The sequence below is a fragment of the Sesamum indicum genome, linkage group LG3 (assembly GCF_026168435.1).
Source record: "Sesamum indicum cultivar Baizhima isolate 11 linkage group LG3, ASM2616843v1, whole genome shotgun sequence".
NCBI lineage: Eukaryota > Viridiplantae > Streptophyta > Magnoliopsida > Lamiales > Pedaliaceae > Sesamum > Sesamum indicum.
In genome coordinates, this window is record NC_142659.1 from 26,552,197 (window position 1) to 26,574,467 (window position 22,271).

The 22,271-nt window shown below is 35.1% G+C and overlaps 4 protein-coding genes across 8 annotated transcripts; 2 read left to right on the forward strand and 2 right to left on the reverse strand.

Moving 5' to 3' along the window:
- The first annotated feature begins 3,004 nt into the window (after nt 1–3,004).
- On the forward strand, nt 3,005–7,691 carry LOC105159021 (AT hook motif DNA-binding family protein). 4 transcript variants are annotated; one of them, XM_088878597.1, is made up of 6 exons: nt 3,005–3,153; nt 3,611–4,201; nt 5,093–5,145; nt 5,689–5,820; nt 6,211–6,372; nt 7,114–7,691. In XM_088878597.1, the coding sequence occupies exons 2-6, from the start codon at nt 3,727–3,729 to the stop codon at nt 7,351–7,353; spliced, it is 1,062 nt and encodes a 353-aa protein (XP_088734723.1). In that variant the 5' UTR covers nt 3,005–3,153; nt 3,611–3,726; the 3' UTR covers nt 7,354–7,691. The 4 variants fall into 4 exon arrangements, with proteins under 4 accessions (XP_088734723.1, XP_088734724.1, XP_088734722.1 ...); XM_088878598.1 differs by having other exon boundaries at nt 3,014–3,153; nt 3,703–4,201; XM_088878596.1 differs by having other exon boundaries at nt 3,021–3,153; nt 3,527–4,201.
- A 245-nt stretch (nt 7,692–7,936) lies between these two features.
- On the reverse strand, nt 7,937–11,355 carry LOC105158864 (NAD(P)-binding Rossmann-fold superfamily protein). Its single transcript, XM_011075759.3, has 5 exons — nt 11,059–11,355; nt 10,031–10,373; nt 9,578–9,846; nt 9,189–9,385; nt 7,937–8,542 (listed from the first exon to the last, which is right to left on the reverse strand). Exons 1-5 carry the CDS (start codon nt 11,246–11,248, stop codon nt 8,108–8,110), a joined length of 1,434 nt encoding a protein of 477 aa, XP_011074061.1. The 5' UTR covers nt 11,249–11,355; the 3' UTR covers nt 7,937–8,107.
- Nucleotides 11,356–15,116: 3,761 nt separating this feature from the next.
- On the forward strand, nt 15,117–18,876 carry LOC105158865 (increased DNA methylation 3). Of its 2 annotated transcripts, none has more exons than XM_011075761.3 (3): nt 15,117–15,276; nt 17,276–17,670; nt 18,397–18,876. In XM_011075761.3, exons 2-3 carry the CDS (start codon nt 17,310–17,312, stop codon nt 18,633–18,635), a joined length of 600 nt encoding a protein of 199 aa, XP_011074063.1. In that variant the 5' UTR covers nt 15,117–15,276; nt 17,276–17,309; the 3' UTR covers nt 18,636–18,876. The 2 variants fall into 2 exon arrangements, with proteins under 2 accessions (XP_011074063.1, XP_011074062.1); XM_011075760.3 differs by having other exon boundaries at nt 17,309–17,670.
- A 60-nt stretch (nt 18,877–18,936) lies between these two features.
- Nucleotides 18,937–20,585, reverse strand: LOC105158866 (cysteine protease XCP2). The gene is made up of 4 exons (XM_011075763.3): nt 20,076–20,585; nt 19,747–19,982; nt 19,426–19,566; nt 18,937–19,325 (listed from the first exon to the last, which is right to left on the reverse strand). The coding sequence occupies exons 1-4, from the start codon at nt 20,545–20,547 to the stop codon at nt 19,110–19,112; spliced, it is 1,065 nt and encodes a 354-aa protein (XP_011074065.2). The 5' UTR covers nt 20,548–20,585; the 3' UTR covers nt 18,937–19,109.
- Between the last annotated feature and the right edge of the window lie 1,686 nt (nt 20,586–22,271).

Here is a 22,271-nt window from a genome sequence, read left to right on the forward strand (position 1 = left end):
TATCCAAAATTTATTTTTATGAATTTTTGCCTTCTTCTTCTTCTTTCTTTTTTCTTTTCTTTTTTTTTTATGCTGCTCACGTTTCGATTCGTGCCTATTACGCAAGGTCTTATCTACTCTAATTTTGTATGGATCTCATGATTCTGTCACACCTCGTTAGGTAGAATAGGTATTGAAATTTATAAACAACTAAAGCTTCTCGTTTGGAACCAATGTGAGCCGCTTGCCTACGTCACCTTTCAAATTTTGATAATCAATTTTAATTTTGTATAGTTCAAATGAAGTTTAAAAAGGGACAACTTTGAGCTATAATGCACTAATACTTTAAAAAACCATTTCGTATAGTGTCAGACACGTATTGACTACCGACACAACGCTGATACCTTTGGTATATGTCAGGCATGGCATTTGTATATCCAGAAAATAATAAAGACACAATATTTAGCGTATCTGACAAGTATAAGGACATCGCAAAATGATTTTTTTCTCTCTTTCTTTGGTCATTTTCTCAATTATCGATTTTATTTGGAGAACGTACCAGAAGAAATGCCCGAATTTATTTCAAGCTCTATTAATTACTTATAATAATAAATTAATTGTACATATATTTTTTAAATCATGTAGTTGGAATTAAGAATTTAGACTTTAGTCATGTTCATATTATTGTAATGTTAATTTTGATCTTTACTTTTGTGTCAGATATTACATATTTTATTGTGAATATACATCAAATAGAATACGTATTGTAGTCGTATCAATATCGTATCATATTTTAAATTTTTTGTATTTTTTCGTATCAAAATATCTATGTCATATCATGTTCATATAAATACATCCATGTCCGAGTATCATAAGTTTTGAGTGTTTGTGCACTATTGCTTTTGAAATTTAGGATAAATTATATCCTAATTCCTTAACATTAACTCAAAATATACAATTATTCCCTAATTTTTTTATAAAATTACAACTATATCCATTGAGTCTATAGTTATAATTACAACTACACTTCCTATTAAAAAACAAAACTTATATAAAAACTCATTGAAAAATATTACACTAACACCCTCAAAGAGTGTTACTGTAATTTTATAAAATAGAAGAGGTGTTTATGTAATTTAGCCTAATTTAGTATTAGTGAATTTACCCCAAAATTTATGATATTGAGTCAACAATGTCAAATCATTACTTTAACAAATAAGATATTTGAACTGGTTGTTCCCTGTTCAAACTATTTTCAAATTTGAATGGAATATAGTAGCAAATAATAATGTAAACAAGAGGGTTTTTTTTTTTTAAAAAAAATTGTAGACAAGACTGTAAAAATAATAATGCAGAATAAACCCTCGTAAAAAATAAAAGAAACAAATGACGAGGGAGATAGTGATTTTTTTTTTTCAAAGTTCGAGGATCGTATTCCTATTATTTTTGTTTGAGAAAAATTTGTATGCATTAGTAGTACTTTGACTGGCGTGTCGAATGTAGGTAACCCTTCACCGGAATGCTATCCAAATTAAAGGGATAATTACACCCCCTTTTCTTCTTTTTTTGAGATTTGGTGTAATTATACGGGACTCCCTATAATTTGAAAAATTACATTTAATGTCCCTGAAGTTTTCTTTCATTTAACAAACAAGTCTCTTTGTTAGTCAAAATTTACTGAATTTGTTGATATTAACATAAAAATTTAATGAAAAATGATGTTTACTCTTGATTGATTTATTACTGATTTATTGTAGGTTAAATATTTTTTTCGGACAAAATTACCTTTGTAACGATGAAGATATACCTTATCCCAATTAACAAATTAAAATTCAGAAAAAAAAAAACTAATATAAAGTATTTTTCTTTATTTCTGGTAGATAAATAGATAGATAAAAATAGAGATATTTATGTGGTTGTTGATTTTTTATCATTTTTTATAAGTTATTAAGGAGCAGAAGCAATTGAAAAGTAAAAAAAAAAAAAAAATGAAAACACTCCTCCAATATTTTTGAAAAACTCGAGATTGAAAGTGAAAATAATTTTATTGCCGAAAAAATTTCTTAACAAAGTTACCATTTATTTAAAAGAAAAGAGCCCTAATCTTAGTCCAGGTAATACATGCTTGAAACTTACTGAAATTTTGAACTGACTCAAAAGCTCACGAGATTTAACTCAAGAATATCCTACTATGCAAAAAAATATCATGCCCAAAAGACAACTACATAAAATAGAAAAATAATTAAAGTGAACTGAAAAAATAGAAAACTCTAGAGATTCATCTGGACAGTGGTCGAAAATGATGGAATTTCGCGATGAACGATGGCCCTCACGATAATAGAAAAGGTGGATAGATCATTTTGTAACTTCAATGAGATTAAAAGTTATGACCATTTGAAGTTCTATAATCGAACCATGCTACCAAAGTGCTAAACATTTGACTTACGCCTATCTATACTCTCCAAAAACGCATTTATCTCTTGTTCTACATATTACTTATTTTTATCTTTATTTTCTTTGATTTAATTAACTAAATATAATAAATATATCATTAGAGTAACTACCTTTAGGTTGAAAAGTATGAATTAATTAAAATATCCTTATCTATATTTACTTCATTTACAAATATAATTTCTTTGTAATTAATATATTATATGAATAATTTTCTATTTATGTGCATTTAATTTAATTTATCTTATCAGTTTCAATCAAGCGTTCATCTTATAATAATTTTATTTTTATTTAATTAAATAAATATAATAAAAAATTAATTTATGTGGATGCATCGAGTGTACTTCAATTCTTAATTTTATAGAGGCAAATATTAAGAATATTTTTGGTTGTTTTGTGGGGTTTGGAAAATTCACAACTATCAATCTGGGGTGCAAAAAGCAATTTATGGAAAAAGTAGAGGTGAATTTGCAATTTTTGTTTCTAACCTTCCTTATTTTTACACTTGATGATGCAAAAATAGAAAAAGAAAAAGAAAAAAAAGGAAACGGGCGATTGTAAATATAAATAAATAAATTATTAACTGTATGTAATATTACGAAAAGCCTTTCTCTGCAAAAACCCTTTTTCTTTCCCTATTCACAATCCCTAGAATTTTTCCTCGCATTGCGCTTTCATCTTCTTGATTCGCTGCTGCTGCAATATAATTTTGTCTATTTATTGGTAAGTCATTTCTGATTTTTCTCGATTTTTCCTGATTTTCTTGTTTTATTGGGGGAGTTTTAGGTATTTATTATTTACAGTAAATGCTTGAGAATTAGGAATTTCCGGAAACTGTTTTTCTTTTTCGGGGGTCTAATTTCGAGCTATTTTTGTGGGTTTTTGCTCGATCCCTTGGAAAAATCGCTGGATTCTGCTTGATTTTTCGAGGTTTTACTGCGAAAAGGCTTTTGCTTTTACAGCTTCCTTCTCCACTTTACCTTTTCCTTTTCGAATTTGCTTCGCGTTTACTGAATTTCATTTTGTTTCCTTTTCCAAAGCGAAATATTGGACGTTTTGCGAGGTTTTCAAATTCGAATTTGAATTACTACTGCAGAATGAGTAATCACGCCTTTCTGAGTGCCTGCATGTGTTTGAGGTTGTCATTGAGGAATGGCGTTGTTAATTAGGTTTCTTACAGTTAATTGGAGCTACTTCTTCAGCTACTGAAGATCTGCGAAGTTTTCACTCTGATTTCTTCTGGGCCTCGGGTAATTCCCGGAATTCTCTCAGGGTAACTTCAGAAACCCGGCGAAAATGTCGGGTGTGCCGGAAGCAGCAGCTGTCATGACAAGCCGCGACCTTTTCACTGTCGGACCCGCCGTCTCTACGGGTCCGGCGTCTTCACAGCCTCAGCTGGATCAACAAATGCGCGTGCCGTACACCGCTGAAGGGGCGTACAGACCTGTGGGCTCCCCGCAGCCGTACCAATCAATTTCCGGCGGTCCTCCCGTGATTAAGCATGGGATGAATTTGAACTCGGGCGACCAGAAGCGGAAGAGGGGGAGGCCTAGGAAGTATGGGCCAGATGGCAGCATGGCTATGACAATGGCTTCTGCCCCGCAGCCAATAAGTGTGGGTATTCCGCAGACGCAGAGTTTTTCTCCTTCGGCTGCGGCTACTCAAACGGAGTCGCAGCCGCCAGTGGGTGGATCGGCGTCGCCCACTGCCAAGAAGGCCAGGGGCAGACCTCCTGGTTCAAGCAACAAGAAAAAGCAAATGGAAGCTATTGGTAATATGGGCTCCGAGATTCCGTTCTTTAATAGCCCTTTGAATGGAAAATCAAATCTTTGCCTTGAAAAACTGTTTCTTTATATAAATATTCTCGGTTTGACTGACTTGAGGGAATATGGCAAGTTTTCCTATATGTATGCGGGTTTCAGTTGGGAGTTGAGATTCCAATTGACCCTTTCTTGTTCTCTTTCTGTGCCTGAGATGTTTTAAAATCTTTATGATATTTGCTTTTAGTTTATGTTAGTGATATAGGGAATGCACTATAAATAGCCTTGTGTCTGATTTTGATGCCAGGATATATGGTGATAGAAATGGTCCTGTCGTACTATTTTATGGATGAATATCGATAATTGTATTGGCAAGAAAATGCAGAACCGTTGATCTGCTGGATCTGAGTCATCTGACCAACTCAAGAATCTAATAAAGGGGAAATTTACCAGCATACCCCTGTGTGTTAAGCGACACCCTTGCTTTCTCTTAAAAATATTATCTGACTGCTGTTATCTACTATTCTGAAGCAACACAAAGTTACTTCACATTTTTCTATTCTATCTTTTCTTATTTTTTTGTGAGGAATTTATTGTGGGTGGTATTCTTTTACTTTAATATAGTTCTCACCCATGCTTGGTCAAAATTATAGTTGTAATATTTGATTCTTTTACATTTTATGATTAAGTTGGATTTAGTTCGTTGTTCTGCAATCATTTTGTTCCATCGTCATGCTTTCATTTTGGCTATTGTTTTTGTCTGTTGGAGTTTTTATATGAACATTTTATTTTTTTATTTGCTTTTCCCTTGGCATTGTCCCTACTGTATGCAACTTGCACTTTTTTATTATTATTAGAAATATCCTATAACTTAAATCTCTTACATGGATTTATGCCTGCAGGTTCAACTGGAATTGGATTTATACCTCATGTTATCAATGTGAATGCAGGAGAGGTTACGATTTAAAATTTTAAGTCAATTGAACATGTTCATTTTGCTTTGCTTCTTAAATTCTCTTTTGAGCAGTATCTTGACTAACTAAATGACCAAGTAATTTGTATCCATTCTATAGCGCTCAAAGACTTCACATGTCTGGTCATTTTTGTTATTTGGAACATCTGTCATCTGAACATTTACTTATAATTCTTAAGTAGATCATTAAATCATATAACATTTCATTTGATTTTAAGCACATCTATTATTGATATCAAATTTCACATGATTTACATTGATTGGAGCTCATGTGGAGACAATCTACTCCCCACTTTCACCCCCTCCCCCCACCCAAAAGAAAGAAGTAATAATAAAAGATGCAATAAGAAAAAGAAGATGGTGGTTTTGGGATTCTTCCTTTTCTCTCTTTGCCGTGTTCAGTTGACTTGGGTTTTTTATATGAGGAGATCTTTACATGCATGTTGCACTAAAATTCATAAATGCAAATGAATGAGTGGGAGATGATACTGCTATATGTTACTAATACTAGCTACTGGGTTTCAGGATGTTTCATCGAAAATAATGGCATTTTCGCAGAATGGTCCTAGGGCTGTTTGTATCCTATCTGCCAATGGTGCTGTATCAAATGTGACGCTCCGCCAAGCTGCAACTTCTGGTGGAACTGCAACTTATGAGGTTTTCAATATTATATTTTCCTCTCTTTTATCTTATTTGATTTTAAATAAATCTCAGTTGTAGATGAGTTTTTCTTTGACTTGTTAACAAATCCCAGTTTCAAGAGATGGCATCAACAGTAGATATGCAAGTTTCAGTGGGTTTCACTTGTTAATATGATATATTGGCTTGCAGTCAATTTAGAAATAGCTCCAATGTCTAATTATTTGATGTTTCACTACATATCTCAAAATTCAGACTAGGGTTTTAGGACCTGAATAATTTTTTCCTTTAAGCTTCACTTTTAAACAAAATTTCCATCTGAATATTCCCAAATTATTAGGAATCTCTTCTATGATATTGCATGAAATTGCCAAAAAAATTTCATGTTGTCATTCTTTCTTTTTGTAGGGGCGGTTTGATATCTTGTCCCTGTCTGGATCATTTATGCTATCAGAAGTTGGCGGTCAGAAAAGCAGAACTGGTGGATTGAGCACAACATTAGCTGGACCTGATGGAAGAGTTTTCGGTGGTTGTGTAGCTGGTTTACTAGTTGCTGCATCCCCCGTGCAGGTAGTTTGCTCTCTTCAAAGAAGGTGTCCAGTTCCCTTGGAGCCTGATATACCCTGTAAAGTTCTTCTTGGTGTAATGTTGCACGATTTAATTTCATCCATCAGGACATTTTCGTCGAATGAGAAATGTTAAACATGATTTCTAATTCTGATGACCAGTCTCGCACAAATATGAGTGCAGAATTATAAAGCTTTGCTCGAAAGAATTTTTTTAAAAGATTTGACTTTTCATTGACCTGCTGTCATGTTCGACTGTTTTAACCGATAGTCAGAGTTTCATTTACCTACTTTCGAATTTCTGGTTATAGGGTGGTTAGATCTCATAATCTGTTCTTCTTAGCTCTATTTGTTCCATTATCTCTTCTTAGGGTCTATACACTGAAGAAATATATTGATTCTGGGTGTATCGATTGTACTAGCATTTAGATTGCCCACCTACAATTTTTGCTATTTAAATCTTAATGGTCATTATTTTTGCATAGAGGAATGGTAGATCAACCAATTCCAAGCAGGTGGTAAAATGCATTAAGAGCAGATAAAGTTGCAGCTGTATATGCTCCCAACCATTCATTTTTATTCTTGGACTACATTTTTGGTCTCTTTTACTATTCGTCTGATTACACTCCAAGTAATTGATTACATCTCCATACATGTGTATTTCATGAGTACATGTGGATGCCCGTATACTCTTCCCTGACTGCGCTAAAGCCCGTTACTGGAAGTGATTTTTTCCTTACCGCAGGTGATAGTTGGAAGCTTTATAGCAGATGGTCGCAAGGAACCAAAATCGGTGAACTACATGGAGCCTTTGTCTGCTCCACCCAAAGTGAACCTGGGCAGTGCAACTGGTGCCAGCAGCTCGCCATCACGAGGGACGTTCAGTGAATCCTCTGGGGGGCCTGCTAGCCCGCTCAATCTCAGCTCTGGCGCTTGCAATAACCACCACCACCCCCCAGGCATGTCTGGCATGCCATGGAAATGATCTTTCTGCACGATTTTCTTAGCAATTGTGTGGAAAATGTGTAACATAAGTGCTTTCTGTAATTTTATTATCGGAATAAAGACCATGACCTGTTATTAGTGTTGACTGGTAGTATTTGGGGATGCATCATGCACCTGTAGAGTTAGGTCCTTAATCAACTAAAACTATTAGCGATGTTGTAGTTGTTGCTGCCTGTTAAAATTACTTGTTTCCGGTTCCAGAATTTCGCTATCTTTCTTGAACCCAGTAACTATGCTGTATCGACACTATTTGGTCATTATGCTGGTTATAAGTGGTGACCTATAGCTTTACCCTGTATCACAAGTAGTGTTTGCTGAGCTTTGTTGGAGTGTAAAACCATTCTCTATATTTGTGTTACTGGTACATATATATGCCTGACATGATTTTCTCTTGATTCATTTAATTGGACATTTGGTACTAGTAAACTATACGGGGTTCCTGGGTTATTACATCACAGTGCTCAGGTGATCAAATGAGGGACTACAGCTAATCAGTTGTTTTACAGAGAAAGCTTGTCTAGACATACAACCGTTGTCTGCAATAGGATCACAATGACAAGGGGTTAAAACCTTAAATCTCAAGAAATCAAATAGAACTTGACCGGGAAAAGCAGCAAACAAGAGACGCTTTGAATTCAGGGACAGTATTCCCATGATTCAAAGTATTTCTCGGAACTCCCATAAAACAATATCTTGTAAATGTACATGCAAGCAACACGACCACATAAATGTGCCTATGTTTTAGCTCTCTTCAACAGAAAACGTAATGAAAATATTCCCAAAGCCAAAGTCTGCCAAAACCAACCTCTTGCATTTACAGGGTCGATCTTTCTTGCAAGTTGCCATGCATATACAGCCTCACCGACATGAGCCGCCACAGAGAGTAGGAAAACTACTCTTACTATCTCGATAGAGCGTAGGAAGAAAAGATTAATTGCTCGAAATAAGGGAACAGGTCCAATGTCGGGCATGCATGCAGCACAGGTTAGCATTGACATTCCAATCACAACAAAAAGCCAAGTGTATATGGTTGGACCATCCACTGTTCTACGTTTTCTCTCTTTCCAATACGCAATTGTTGCAGCCATACCCTCTCGAGGACTGACCACTGGACTATACCCGAGTTCCTCCTTTGCTTTGAGAAACGAGAAGTAATGAGTCACACCAACCTGCCAACATGAGAGAAAACTTTGGTTAACAAGAATACATAATAAATTTGAGACGCACTCTTCTAAAATAGAGAGCATTTAGAAGATGACGTTTCCGAACTACAAGAAACCGGAGATCCAAAAGCTACTAGCTAACTTTGAATGCACCTCTGACTAGCAATAGAGGCAATGTCGGCAAACTTTGTTGCACCAAATATCGGATGGCACACACATCATTGTGTCGATGCAAACAAATTTGATAACTTCATTGCAGAAGCAGGATGCATTACCGTGAATAGCAAATATGTTTTGATCAAAGTATGATGCCAATGTTTGTAGAGGATGTCGGAAAACATGTCATCTTTTTCCACAATAATCTCTTCTTGAATTCATTTCAACATATACTTCGTCATTAAGGAAGATATAAAGGTTGTAACAGCAGTCTGGCACGTGAAATGATGAAGCATGAAATAGCACTTTGCTACCAAATTTCACATGGGACTAAGAAGCAAGGAGCATTAATTTCTTTTCCGAAGAACACAAAGATGAAATGAATCACAAATGCAACCATAATTTCCTGTACAACTTGGGAGAATCACATGTTAGGAAGCTAACCTGATGTCTAGAATCTTAAAAGAACATATAGCAGGAAACTTATGAGTAGCACCTTGTATACTTCAGCTGGAAGAATCAAAGGCTGAGGAAGCCACCTCCGACTTAGCAATGGATACAAAAGTGAGTAGAAAAACCAAAAAAGTTTCCCTAGAAAAAGAGCATGTGGTACAGCCAATGACAACTTTGGCAAGTCATAGTCTAGACTTTTGAGTAGTGGCCGGATGAACTCAAACGTGTTGACTGGATACCCTGTCAATTACAAAGTAAAACACGGAAGCAATGAAAATTATTCACCTCAGAGAGAAAACATGGGCATCAGTGAACGATAACTCAAGCTAGTTTCTTGGTGTAATAATTGTCCAAGATCCAAGACATTCAAGTAAGTCATAGTACTGTCCAATTTACTGAAATGAAGCTAGATTGAATGTAACCCAATTTTACCATCTGATATAAAGTAGGCCTGGCCTGCAGCAATTGGCTGTTCTTCTCTCCCGGGAATGTCATCCAAAAGTCCCATGCTAGCTAAGAGCAAGGCCAATACAAGGTTGTCAAGGTAAACCCAGTCCGACTTTACATTTGTTGGCCCAATTTTGAACGGCACAAGACCCAGTTTGGCAAGTTTCAGAATCCTAGGCAGATGCCTTTCTTCACCTGGTCCATATATAGCAGCAGGACGGATTGCACAGGAGTAGAATCTTCCCTTCCTTTCTCTGTATAGCCATAAACAACCACCGAAACGCAAATTTATCGATCAGGTTAAAAGAAAGTTTCAGTGCTTCAACCAAATGAAGTCTTACTTAACCCCAGTGGGTCATCAAGCAGGAACCTTTGTCCCGCCCAAAGGTGGGACTGGTTTTGATAGCATGTGATTGAAAGGAAGGTAAAACAACTCACTTGAAGGGTCGACCATTGCACTTCAGGACCAGTTGTTCGGCTATAGATTTACTGCGGCCATATGGGTCTACATGGTCGTCCAGGGGAAAGTAAGGTAAGGCTTCATTTCCATTTACGATTTCTTTTCCACCAAATACAACATTATATGTGCTAACATATACAAGTCTGCTGACCCCATGCTCAAGGCAAGCATCCAAAACATGGCAAGTTCCATTTATGTTTATCTCATCGACCCGGCCATACTGAAGCATCTCTTTGCCAGACATGCCATATGAAGCAAGGTGGAAAACACAATCTGCTCCATCTAAAGCCTTTACTACATCTTGTTTCTTGGAAACATCCCCTAAAGAAAGTACACAAAGTTTGACAAATGAGTTCAATGTTTACACTGTTACTAATAAAAACTAACTGCTGAAAACATGAGCAGCTTCAATGGATATCATCAGGACCTCCCACGACAAGGGAAACAATGACTTCTTGGTTAAGCAATATCAAGATAATACACACAATGTGCAAATATCCGTCTAATCATTTTATGTCAATGATAGGACATCCAAAAATTTCAAAAAAAATTTCCTTTCAAAAATTTACCTAAGTCCTTTTTATTCCGGGAAACGTGGAGCATAAAGCTTTATGTTCTGTTTCTTCAACTCCTTCCGAGAATCATCTATTGCAAAAAGAATCTGCCGATTCATATAGCCTAACACTAAATATAAGTAGCTCAGATTTCCAGATCATCATTTGATCTTCACATGTCCATTTACAACTTAGAAATACCATTAATCTAATATAAAAAACCCCTCTGATCAAATTAAATCACACAATCAAAACTCATCACTGCACTTAAACCAAACTTCATTTCATGTTATTCCCTCGTGTTATCTCTGGATTGGATCATAACAAGGTACTTTATGTTACCTGCATTAACAAATACCCTACCAAAACTAGTCATTTGCAGAAAAAATCATTTGAAATCAAATTCAAGAACTAAAAAAGATCAAAGATTTACTTCGAAAAACCAAACACACCTCGAATACAGGTAACTCCCTGACGACGGAGATCGTCAGACCATGGTGACTCGGGCCGAAAGTCAAAGGCCCGAACTCGACGGGCTCCTCTTCTGACAAGCTCCAAACAGAGGGCTGAACCCACGAAGCCCAGCCCGCCAGTCACCACAAAGGTTTTGTTCTCTATCCCCTCGTTCTCGCTCAAATGCATCTTCTACTTCAAACCTGCACACTCTGTCTACGGAGAAGTGTCACAGGTTTTGCCGTCTATGACTTGCAAAAATTCAGTTTAAGGTGCATTGTCCTAATTAAACCCCCCGTGTGGATCTTGGAGTTTCTATTCTTTGTTTTAAGAATAAATTATAACGATCTCTTTTTTTTTATTATAAATATATATATTATTTCAAAAAGTTATTTAATATTTTTTTATAATTTAATGATTATTTAATAATTGATTTTTATTATATTTTCATTCATTTTTTTTAATAGAGAATCGATCCAAAAAATTTCTATGAATTATAAATTATAATTTTATTTAGTTTTTAAAAATTTTAAAAAATATTAACAAAGTGAATAATTTTTAAAATTTTTTCATTCATCTCGTTTAATTTTTTAAATAAAAATACAGTAAAAACAAAGTTAACGATTCCAGACTCCATATAAAAAAAATTACATAACTTTATCAACATAAAAGAATATTTATAATTTTTCAAACAAGGAATGTACATTTATAATTATGTCAAACATTATGAGAGCTCATTATAATTTATAATTTTTTAATTGGGGTGTCTATTCCATAATTACATCAAAATCTTGATAAATTAAGCAATATATTGAATCGTTCAATACATTATTATAACAAAGGAGATCAAAATAAATTACAATAACTTCATACGAAGTGAAACAAATACCACACATCTGAATCTTGGATTTAACCTTATATTTTTTCCAAATAAGTTACAAAGACATATCTTGTAAAATAGTACAAAATACATTTTACCCCCTCAAACTTTAAAAATTATACACAAACCCAGTGAAAAAGTGTAGGTAAAGTTTCTTTTAATCCCTAATTTTTCAACTCAAGTTCAAATCCATCCGTATCTTTTTAGTTGGTTTTAATTTGGTCCCTTTGATTTCAATATTAATTTTAGTCAAAATGTGTGATTTCTCACTTTTCAGTCTCAATTGAAATTTAGTCCATAAACATCTATACTTTATGTAATTTACTAGAATTCTTTTGGTGTCCGTTAATAACTATATGTAAGGGAATTTGTTGTAAGGTATGGAAAGATGTTATCAAAATGACTGCACAAATAGTTTATATATAAGTGATCATGGAACAAGATTCAGAGGGTGCTTATGGAGAGTCGTATGCCAGTTTGAAAAGTGTTTCTGTTGGCTATCCAATCGAAGAATCCATTCATGATTTAGACTTGTATTGACTGAGATATAATTCTTTTACCAAGTCTTGCCCAATCTACCTAAAAATTCAAAAGTTCGTTATTTGTTGGTTAGCAGCTTAATTGCAGTCATATTATTGGGAGTTTGTTCGAGATCTTTCTATACGATTTATCCCAATGTATCAATAATCTACATGAGGTGTCCGCCCTAATTCGATCGAAATGGGCTTGTTCATTGGATCTGCCAGGTTATTAAAGATGTAAAACATATTATGTGCTTTTACCTCCCTACTCAAGGGCCAACAGGTTATGACCAGTTAGACAGCTCCGTGGTGGTTGACTTTCATGTTTTGGGGTTTGTGAGGAAAAATATTGAATGAGTATCTAAAAGTAATTAATAGTTAAGAAAAATTAAAATTTGGAAGACTAAAGATTAAGTAATTAATGAGTAAAATAAATGTACACAAATCTCGAATGTAAAATATTATTAATTTTTTACATCCAAATTATCAACTACTCAATCTAAATAGTTTTTAAATATAAATCTTTCAAAAGAATTAAAACAAAGGTGCATTTATCTATATATTTTTTTAATAAATGTGCAATATTTCTTCAACTTTTATTAATTTTCAAATTCTGAGTTAATTGTGTATTTATTCATTTGTCATGAAAAGCTAAATCCATTTGATTGGTTAGTTAATAACTTCTCCTTTAGTTTTAATGAATAAAATAAAATTCCTCATGATTAGTATTTGTTATATATATATATATATATATATTGATGCATATGACCCAAAAAAGTATGACCCACGAAAGAGTAAAAGGGCCCAGACCTCCCATATACCATCCGATAACCCATAAAGAGAGTGACCATCCAAAATATTTAAGGATAAAGATGTGGCCCAACCAGTGATGGTCAACCCAAGTCCCATATTTAAATTTCCCTCCGGAGTACACGTGGCATACACTTGGACCACCAAGTGTATCCCTAGCTAGCATAGAAGACACGTGCTGAAGGAGTTTTCCTCAAAAACTCAGACTTTTGGATAAGGACTCCATGCAGATTAGAGAGTCCTCATCAGTGAAGAATCCCCTCAATGTGGAAGTTTAATAAGAATAACAGAGGATAAGAGTAGGCCTATTCCAATAACTTATATCCATTTCACCTCAAAATAGAGCACATGTATAGAATCCCACCGAATGAGGACATCCCCTATAAATACAGGTTTGATCCTTAGGCGGGGATATCTTCTAAACTGGAACTCTTGTTGTCAATTCTCATTTTGCACTTTCTTTGCATTTTGAACATGATTTTTTCTTATGAGTTCATTCATCATACTTCGATTCTTAATTACGATTTATTTTTTTATGCTTATTGTCTCTTAAATCTGATACTAACTTGGGCGTTAGAGTGCTAACGTGTTGTTCGGCAGGTTCCGTTCCTCAAGTTCTTTTATTCATTATCTCAAGTCCAATACCAAAGTCCAAACTTATTGGATATGTGCTGATTTCGCACGCATCATACATCATACTAAATTATTACTTTAATTTGATCAATATTTTTTCTTTAGATAAAGAATAACTTTGTATTAAATTAATGTGCAAGATTTAAAACATATTAGAAACATATAAACATATATGTCAGGCATAAGGGTATTTTTGTGTAATAATTAAATCAAAGGGATAAATATTATATATATTAATTTAGAGGGTGAATGAGATGTGGAATATAGTTGAGGGGGTAAAGTGTAATTAACTAAAAAACAATCAAGAAACATTCTAAATATCAATCTCAACATAAAGATCATACCTTTATACTTTATCAAACTCAACCAATAATAATATTAGTTATAGTTAATTTTAAATTTTAATGATTTTGAATCTTTCAACTTTTATTTTGAATTATATTTTGTAAAATATTATTTGATTTCAAATTTCTTGAAGACCCGAACCATTTGAAAATACTTTGTTTCAAATCATTCTCTCAAATTTAAATTCTTCCACTCAGATGTAACATAAAATCCCTTACCTGCATTTATTTAAAACATCCAAATGCACTCTCAGTTAATATTTTTTTTTTGGTAAAGATATTTTAAATATGCACATTTTTTTTCATGTCAATGAAATTATGTTTATCTCACTTTTTCTCGTTGAGCTGTAATCAGATATCAATAAATCATAATCTGTGAATTTTGGTATCAAAATTTTTTAATTCAAATTTTATGGTCATCCTGGTATGATCTCATGAGCATATAAAAAAAATAATGATGTAAGATGAAAGAAAAAAGAAAATTTAATAGACGATCGTGGTGTGAGAAATGAGAAAAAAGGAAATTTATGAGATTAGGAAATTGTGAAATAAGGAGAGAGAAAATAATAAATTATAATTATAAATTTATTAAAAATATAAAAATATGTAAGAAAAAAAGCAAAATAGGTTGAAAGAAAAAAAAAATTATAACTTTAAGATCATTAACTGTTCTAATCAAAAGTTTTTGAAATAAATAAATGAAGTAAGTAGTAAAATCGAGTATTAAAAAATTGATTAGACAAAAGATTTTTTTTTTGGTTATAATAATTGACAGTGATCTTTCTTACATGTTGAATCTTTGAATATATGCATCCTAAATATATTTAAAATAAAAGATGGAATATAATTTATTTAAAATATAAAATCTTTTCAATTCGATTTCAGTGTCTTTAAGCATTTTCTTCTTTTGTTGTTCATGTTCCAACTTTTGCAGAGGAAGAAAGAAGCGAATTCTTGTGTCGTTTCGCGGAGGGGTGTGAGTCTTCAGACAAAACCTCTGCTCCCTAATTACAGAACCCGTCTTAATCGGTAAAATTTTCTTGCAATTCTTGTTCGACTACTTTAATATTTTTGTCATTGTATGATTCTTGAATTGATTAGTTTTCTCATGTTTTATTCTTGTTTCCCTTAGCAATGTTACCCCATTTCCTCACAATTTTCGGGCTCCGAGTGCTTATGCTCAGAGCTACATTTTGAACGAAGTTGTCTCATTTCTTGATGTATGCCCATTTTGTACACAAAGAAAAGTTTCAATCTTGTAACCAAAATTTCAGAAGATATGTCATCTGAGTTGCAGCATTAGACGTTTGTATAGTCGAAATTTTTTGTGGGCTTTGGTGAAGTTTATCCATTGAAGGTGATATATACTGTTTACTTGTTTGAATGTTTTAAACAATCTTTTGACATTTAATGTGTGACCATGTTTCTGTTATAGTCATGTTTGATGTAGCCCATGAGTGGTGCTGGATATATGGCTTCCACTTGTAAGTTATGGGCCGGTACGTTACGTGTCCAAGTGCAGTCGACGGTTGCGTGGGAGGCACGTAATGATGTCGGTGGGGGTGCAAAATGAGTCGAGCCGCTTAAGTAAGACAAGACTCGAGGTCTAGTTTAATACGAGCAAGCCCAAGCTTTTAAATGAGTAGAGCTTGATTTCACGTACTTGTTCCTCGACAGAGTGCCTTTATGTTGAGTCATGGATCGTTACATCGTGCTCAATTGTCATTTAGTTTGAAAAGCTGCCAAGATCTGCAAGCTTTTGATTATGTTTGTGCTATTTTTTTCTGAAATTAGCTACAATTGTTAAACAAGTAAAATGTGTCAACTTTTGAGCTTGATGATTATGGTTCGGGCTCAGGCTCAAGGCCAAGCCTGGAATTATGTGCCTGAGGGGCTCTCGCTTTGCTTGCATGAGTACCTCCGACTTGCTTCACCCATCCACAACCCTGATCAATGGACTATGTGTAGGGCCTTTTCGGTGGTTTGGGTTTCTCTGAATTGCCATTTGGTGACCCCCGTCATAGTCAATTGGCGATCTGACCTCGCAAGCTCATGGCTCACTTGCATGACCACGTCTGATTGGTTCGCTTCATCCCTGATCCTAATGAATAGATTTTGAATGAGTTGGGCTGGCAGTTCCCATTTTCTATTGATTACTGTTCGCCTAAGCTTCTCAATCTGTTTTCTGATCTGATCTGGCTATCTCAAATGAGTTGAAAATGTCTCCTATATGTCAGCCTGACGTAATGTTGGCCTTAGGGATCTCGTTAACCTTTAACTGGCAGTGAGTAGGATCCTCAAACTTCTATCGGTGATGAGAAGGAACTGGACCTTGTGTAGTTTTAATAATTTGACTCATTTCCACTCTCAGCTGCATGCTGAAGATGTGTTACACTTGAAGTTGTGGTCCATCTGCTGTGTCGAAGGGCAGGTTCCGGTACCTAAAATTTAAAACCATCCAATAAGAAACTGGAAACATGGATTACCAATCTATATTGACTTCTTTTCTAATCCCTTTATCCATGAGGTCTTTTTCTTGGTCGTCCTCTGGTTGGAATACGGGAAAACAGATATCACAAATTTCACCTATGGGGTCTCTGGCATCTCACCTCTGCATATGTTCGTCATAAATCCATGATTCCAAATGAATTCAAGAAAATCTTGTTATGATCGGAATCTCCAAGTTTTGTTTCTCCGTGGATGTTTCGGTACTAGCATTGAAAACGATCAGCCTCAGTTGACAAATGACAAGAACTAAGGAGTTTGTGGCGTGGTGCATGCATACATACTAATAATTTTTATGTGAATTAGGTAAATTGAACACCATGTATGCCCTTCACTATAGGAGAGGAGCTACTAGTTTATTGCTCAAGTCAACATCGTAACTTAAACTCAGTTTTCTTCCAAATGGTTGGATATTGAGTTCTATATGAAGAATCTATTTTTTTATCTTTCAGAATTTTCTTTAGATTCTTTCTTGTGGTGAGCTTTATTTGTCAACTTCACTGAGTCAGTTGTTCTGATGTAGTTTATGTGACTCTAAAAATTGAGTGAATATCAGCATGGACAGCTTGGACCCTGGGAAGGTAAAGAAAATTGTCTGGAAAAGAAGTAAAACTGCACCCGGTGTAGATGATGAGAGGGAGGATCCTGATAAATGCGAAGATGCGGAGAAGAAGAAGCGCCATTGTGATTCTCTGCAGCTGTCTGCATTGCCAACGATGTCCAGTGCGGCCCAGCCATTTGCGTTGCCCCTGCTACCCATTCCAAAAGTGGAAGAATGGTGTTCAAATACATCTATAGTCTTCACCGGAACAGCTTGTAGAGGACGCACCGGACCACCCGTCGGAGTTGTGGACATTGGTGTTAGCAAATCTGCTTATTACTTTTGTGTTGCTCTACCTGGAGTCAAGAAAGACCCTGGTAAATTTCTTTTCACTTACATCCACTACGCATTGTCTGTGTGATTATTTTCAATCCGGCACCTTTTATTAGCAAGGAGCAAACTATTTTAACTGCATCAAATGCCAAAAGAACTTCAACTAAAAAGATTAGTTTACCGAACTTAGCAATTGACTTTAAGAAGACAGAAATTTTAGTTGCTTGCGGTGATTCAGCAATGTGAAAATAGACATTGAACCATGCATTATTTTTCAGACAAACTAATGCATAATTCTCACAAACCTTCGAGATGAACTGTCTATTACAATCATTAGTTATTACTTGTAGTTACATATTTTGCTTTAAACGAGCATTTTTCTGGAGTCGTTAAGGTGAAATCAGCTTCTCCGGTCATCTGCTGAAGCGATTGTGATGAAATCATCGAAAAGCCTAGCCTAAACAATAAGTTACCATGTAATGGTATGGGTATTCTTGGATTGTGAGATTTAGATTCTTATGCATAACCTAGAGATATTAGCGTAATGCTTCATATCTTGGCCATATATATCAGCAACTGCAGGTTGGAACTTGACGTTAGGCGTTTTAATTACACACTACTGTTACTTTCATATATAAGCAGTGAGACTTGTTTTATTGCCCTGGAAACATGCTTTCAAAGAAAAACAAATTGCTGATTAACGTACGAGTATTGTTAACTTTTCCTTAACAATGTTTCCCCCAATAACGAACAATGTATGTATTTATCAGGTGAATTTAGCTGCGAGATTCAAAGGGATGGAAAGGTCTGTGTTCGAGGCGTGACGTCTACCGGTGCGAAAACTGTCACAAAATATTCTCGAGTTTTCGAAATGAAGTTCCAGCAACAATGCCCCCCCGGACCCTTCACACTCTTCTTCAGTCTGCCGGGACCTGTTGATCCAAGGTTGTTCTCTCCCAGTTTCAGATCTGATGGCATCTTCGAAGCTGTCGTTGCCAAATATGAGTAGTACTTTGTGTCTTAGTGTACAAAATCTACTCTTCATCTTTTGTGTAAATGTTTAGCTTATTGAACGTTCTCAGCTGCTAGAATCTGTCTCATTGTGTTTATAAGCTGGTCCCGTTCTCCCTGTGAATGTGCTTCTTTTGTATGGAAGGTTCACAGCTAAAATCTGCATTGAACAATATGCTTTTGTACTGCCTTGTGTGTTTTTGCATCTTAATGGGAAAAACGAGTTCTTCGTTGCAAAATTTGATATAATTGGCAAATTTCCGTTACTGATGTAGTGAAGAATGGTGTTGAGCCAAGAATTCAGCTGCGACGATGATGAATATGAATATTTCAAAATACAGTTTCCAACAAGAATTACACTTTTGGTCCAAAAAAAAACATACTGGTCCTTATTTCTTAACAACATGAATTTTAACAGAACAGAGACAAGACATCAAATGACATGATCAGGTTAGGAAGAAGACACTGTTGTTCACTTGTTTTTGGTAGGGAAAGAGGCCATCTTGTTAATGCCACATATCCCTGCAGGCTTCCCTGTATTTCTCTTCATCCTTATATATCCCTTCTCTCCCCATTTCGGTCCCCATGAGTTCTTCACAATGATGTAATCCAATCCCTTGCTCGATCCGTATCCAACAGCTGCCACCCCATGATCAAGCTCAGTTCCACAGTGCCCGTCAAACACACCCTGCATGCAACATCATCGACACCATCAAATTCTTAACCAAAACAAATTACAGCTAAGCGAACATAACTTGGGCTGAAAGGCCTGTAAACCATAAACGTACCCCGCTGTAGAACTGAAAATCTCTGCCAGAAGCTTCAATGGCAACACTTAGTGGCTGGTTTGCCAGTGCTTTCAAGAGACTTTGCTCGTCGTTTGCAGGTACATCATGGTACCCGCTAATGGTGACAACTTCAGACTCACCCTGATGAAACAACCTCGTGAGAATCTATAATGAAAAATGTGACTACGGAAGGTGTATTAATATTTCAAAATCTTGCATAATACGCCTAAAAACGTCGGGGAATGTCAGTCTACTATCTCGTGAAAAAATACATGCATAGTAGAAATTCATGATCATTGTTCAAGTCTTTTAGATGGTTACCCTGTTTTCTTCACAAGTTCCTTCCTCCATAAGGTAGGGATAGTCTTCTTCCTTATGAATCCCACCCTTTGATACAATGTAAGCAAATGCATAGTCCATAAGCCCTCCATTGCATCCATTGTTGTAAGTTGTGTCACAGTCAATCAGCTCTTGCTCGGACAGCTCTGTTAAATTCCCCGTCACAATCTGGTTGATGCCCTCGACAGCAGCAACAGTTGAAAACGCCCAGCAACTGCCTGAATATCATGTGTTTGTTAGCAGAAATCAATACAACGACACAATACCTTAATCATAAGCTTCAGACAGTTCAAGTATCTGCGCAGACATACCACAAGATCCTTGGTTCTTGACCCGAGTAACGGCTCCTTTCTTCCTCCAGTCGACTGACTTAGGCAAGCTCTCGACATCCCTGTACTTGAATTCTTGACGGGACTCATCCCTTTTAGGCAACTGATCTGTCTTGAGCCCCAAATACATGTTCTTGAACTCATCATGGCTCATGTCCGCAAACTCGTTGAGGCCAAGCCAGTAGTTGCTAGCAACCTTATTCCTCTCATCAATGTGCTTCAAGTTGTCCTTGAAGATCTCGAACCTATGCAACTTCTCCTCAAGGCTCTTGTACTTCTTACCATGCTTGTCAATCCACGACTCGAAGAGGTTGATGAGCTTGTCTATGCACGTTAGGTCGTCTGGGGAGTAGCCCACGATTGAGAAGTCGTGAGCAGACGATCTGATCGAGGAGGAGAGTATCGTGAAACATGCGAGAAGCAGCAGCTTGGGAAGTGATGAAGGGGAAGCCATTTTCAAAACAAGTGTGTGTGTTTGTTGATGAGAAGAGAGAAGGTGTTTGGAGGGTTTTTATAGGTATGGGAGTGTGTGTGTTTGCTTTCATGTAAAGGTGTTGGAGTGGGAAAATGTAGTGTGCGTGGTATTGTTACTGTGGCTTTAAGGTTTGGTTGTTGTTTGGACATGCTTTAAAACAAAGCATGTCTTGAGTTCTAGGCCTTTGATGATACCATGTCTGACGAAACACATGATGTTATAATTTGCTGGAGACAGTCTCAAGTAGTTTAAGAATGTTTCCGGGTAGGGTCGGGTCGGGCCAGGCCGTTCTTTTAGTATTAATCATATTTGTTTGGATCGATGAATTTGAGGCTTATGGATCTAAAATCCATAGAATCTTATAAAGTTTAATGTTGAAGCATTTAAAATATTTTAATTTTAGAATTATTCAAATAAACACAAAAATAATATTACTAAGAATTTGAAGTCCGTCGAATCAAATATAGCCCTACTAAATTCATTAGGTATTAAGCATGGAGTCGAAATCCATCTAAAAATCTAGTAATTTTAAATCTTTAATTAAATATGAATTCATCGTTCCAAACACAACTTTAAATCTTCCGTAGGAGGAGAAAAGAAGAAAAATTAATGCAGATTTGAATGAGCAAAAATAAAAATGCGAACAGAAGAAATGAAATGTAACAATTTTGATTTTGTCTCCTTTCGGCGTTGAAATGATCGATGATCGAAGCGTCATACTCATCTCCAATCTACAGTCGAGAGCTTGATATTGCCCCTAATAAAAGCACTCCAATAATTAAGTTATTACATAATATAAAAATTGAGTATAAAATATAAATAAATGGAGGTCAGTATAGAAATCATATAGGTTTGGGTCATTTCATACGAACGACCTTCATGTCACGTATCTGGATTATACTATGTGTCCTGCTGTCAAATACTAGAAAAAGAATTACTATTGCCTACAATATTAATGGTTATAGCTAAAAACTGTGGTAGATAACTATTATGAACCACGGTTAAATAAAACAAGTGTAAGAAATTAATTTTTTCACAATGAAAAAATTATCTGCTACAGCTAAAAGCTGTGGTAAAAACATTTGCATGGCTTTTAGTCATTCTCGCAAAAACCACGGTCAATAATCATTGTGTGGCTATATTGAATAACTATTTATTATGACTATTTATTATTAATCATGACAATTAGCTAACTAGATGTTATATTTCTCATAGTGAAAGGTTATGATCTTTTTTTTGTGATAGAAAAAGGTTATGACTTCAGGTTGATGGATCAGATAGGTTGGGATGACATGGCTGTCAGGTAACAGAGACATGAATCCTTAGTCCTGTAAGGGCATCTCTAAATTTTGAAAGGGTATTTTGGAAAACTTATAAATTGTAAATCAATATTAGTATTTTTTTTTCTTAAAAATAATATTTTATACCATCCTACTTTTTTTGTTCTCAAGCAAATAAAACCAGTTATATTATGGCACAATCGATATATGTGCATAAAAAAATTAAAAATATAAATCATTAAATATTAGTTACCAAATCTTTTTGTGGTAGAAAAAAATGATAATATGAAATAATTATGATAAAAAAATTGAAAGTGAATATCTAGAGAAGAAGAAAAATAAAAAAAATATTAACAAAAAATAAATAAGTATTTAAAATTTATGAGTGAAAAATTTAAATAAGAGACTAAAATTAATTTTAAA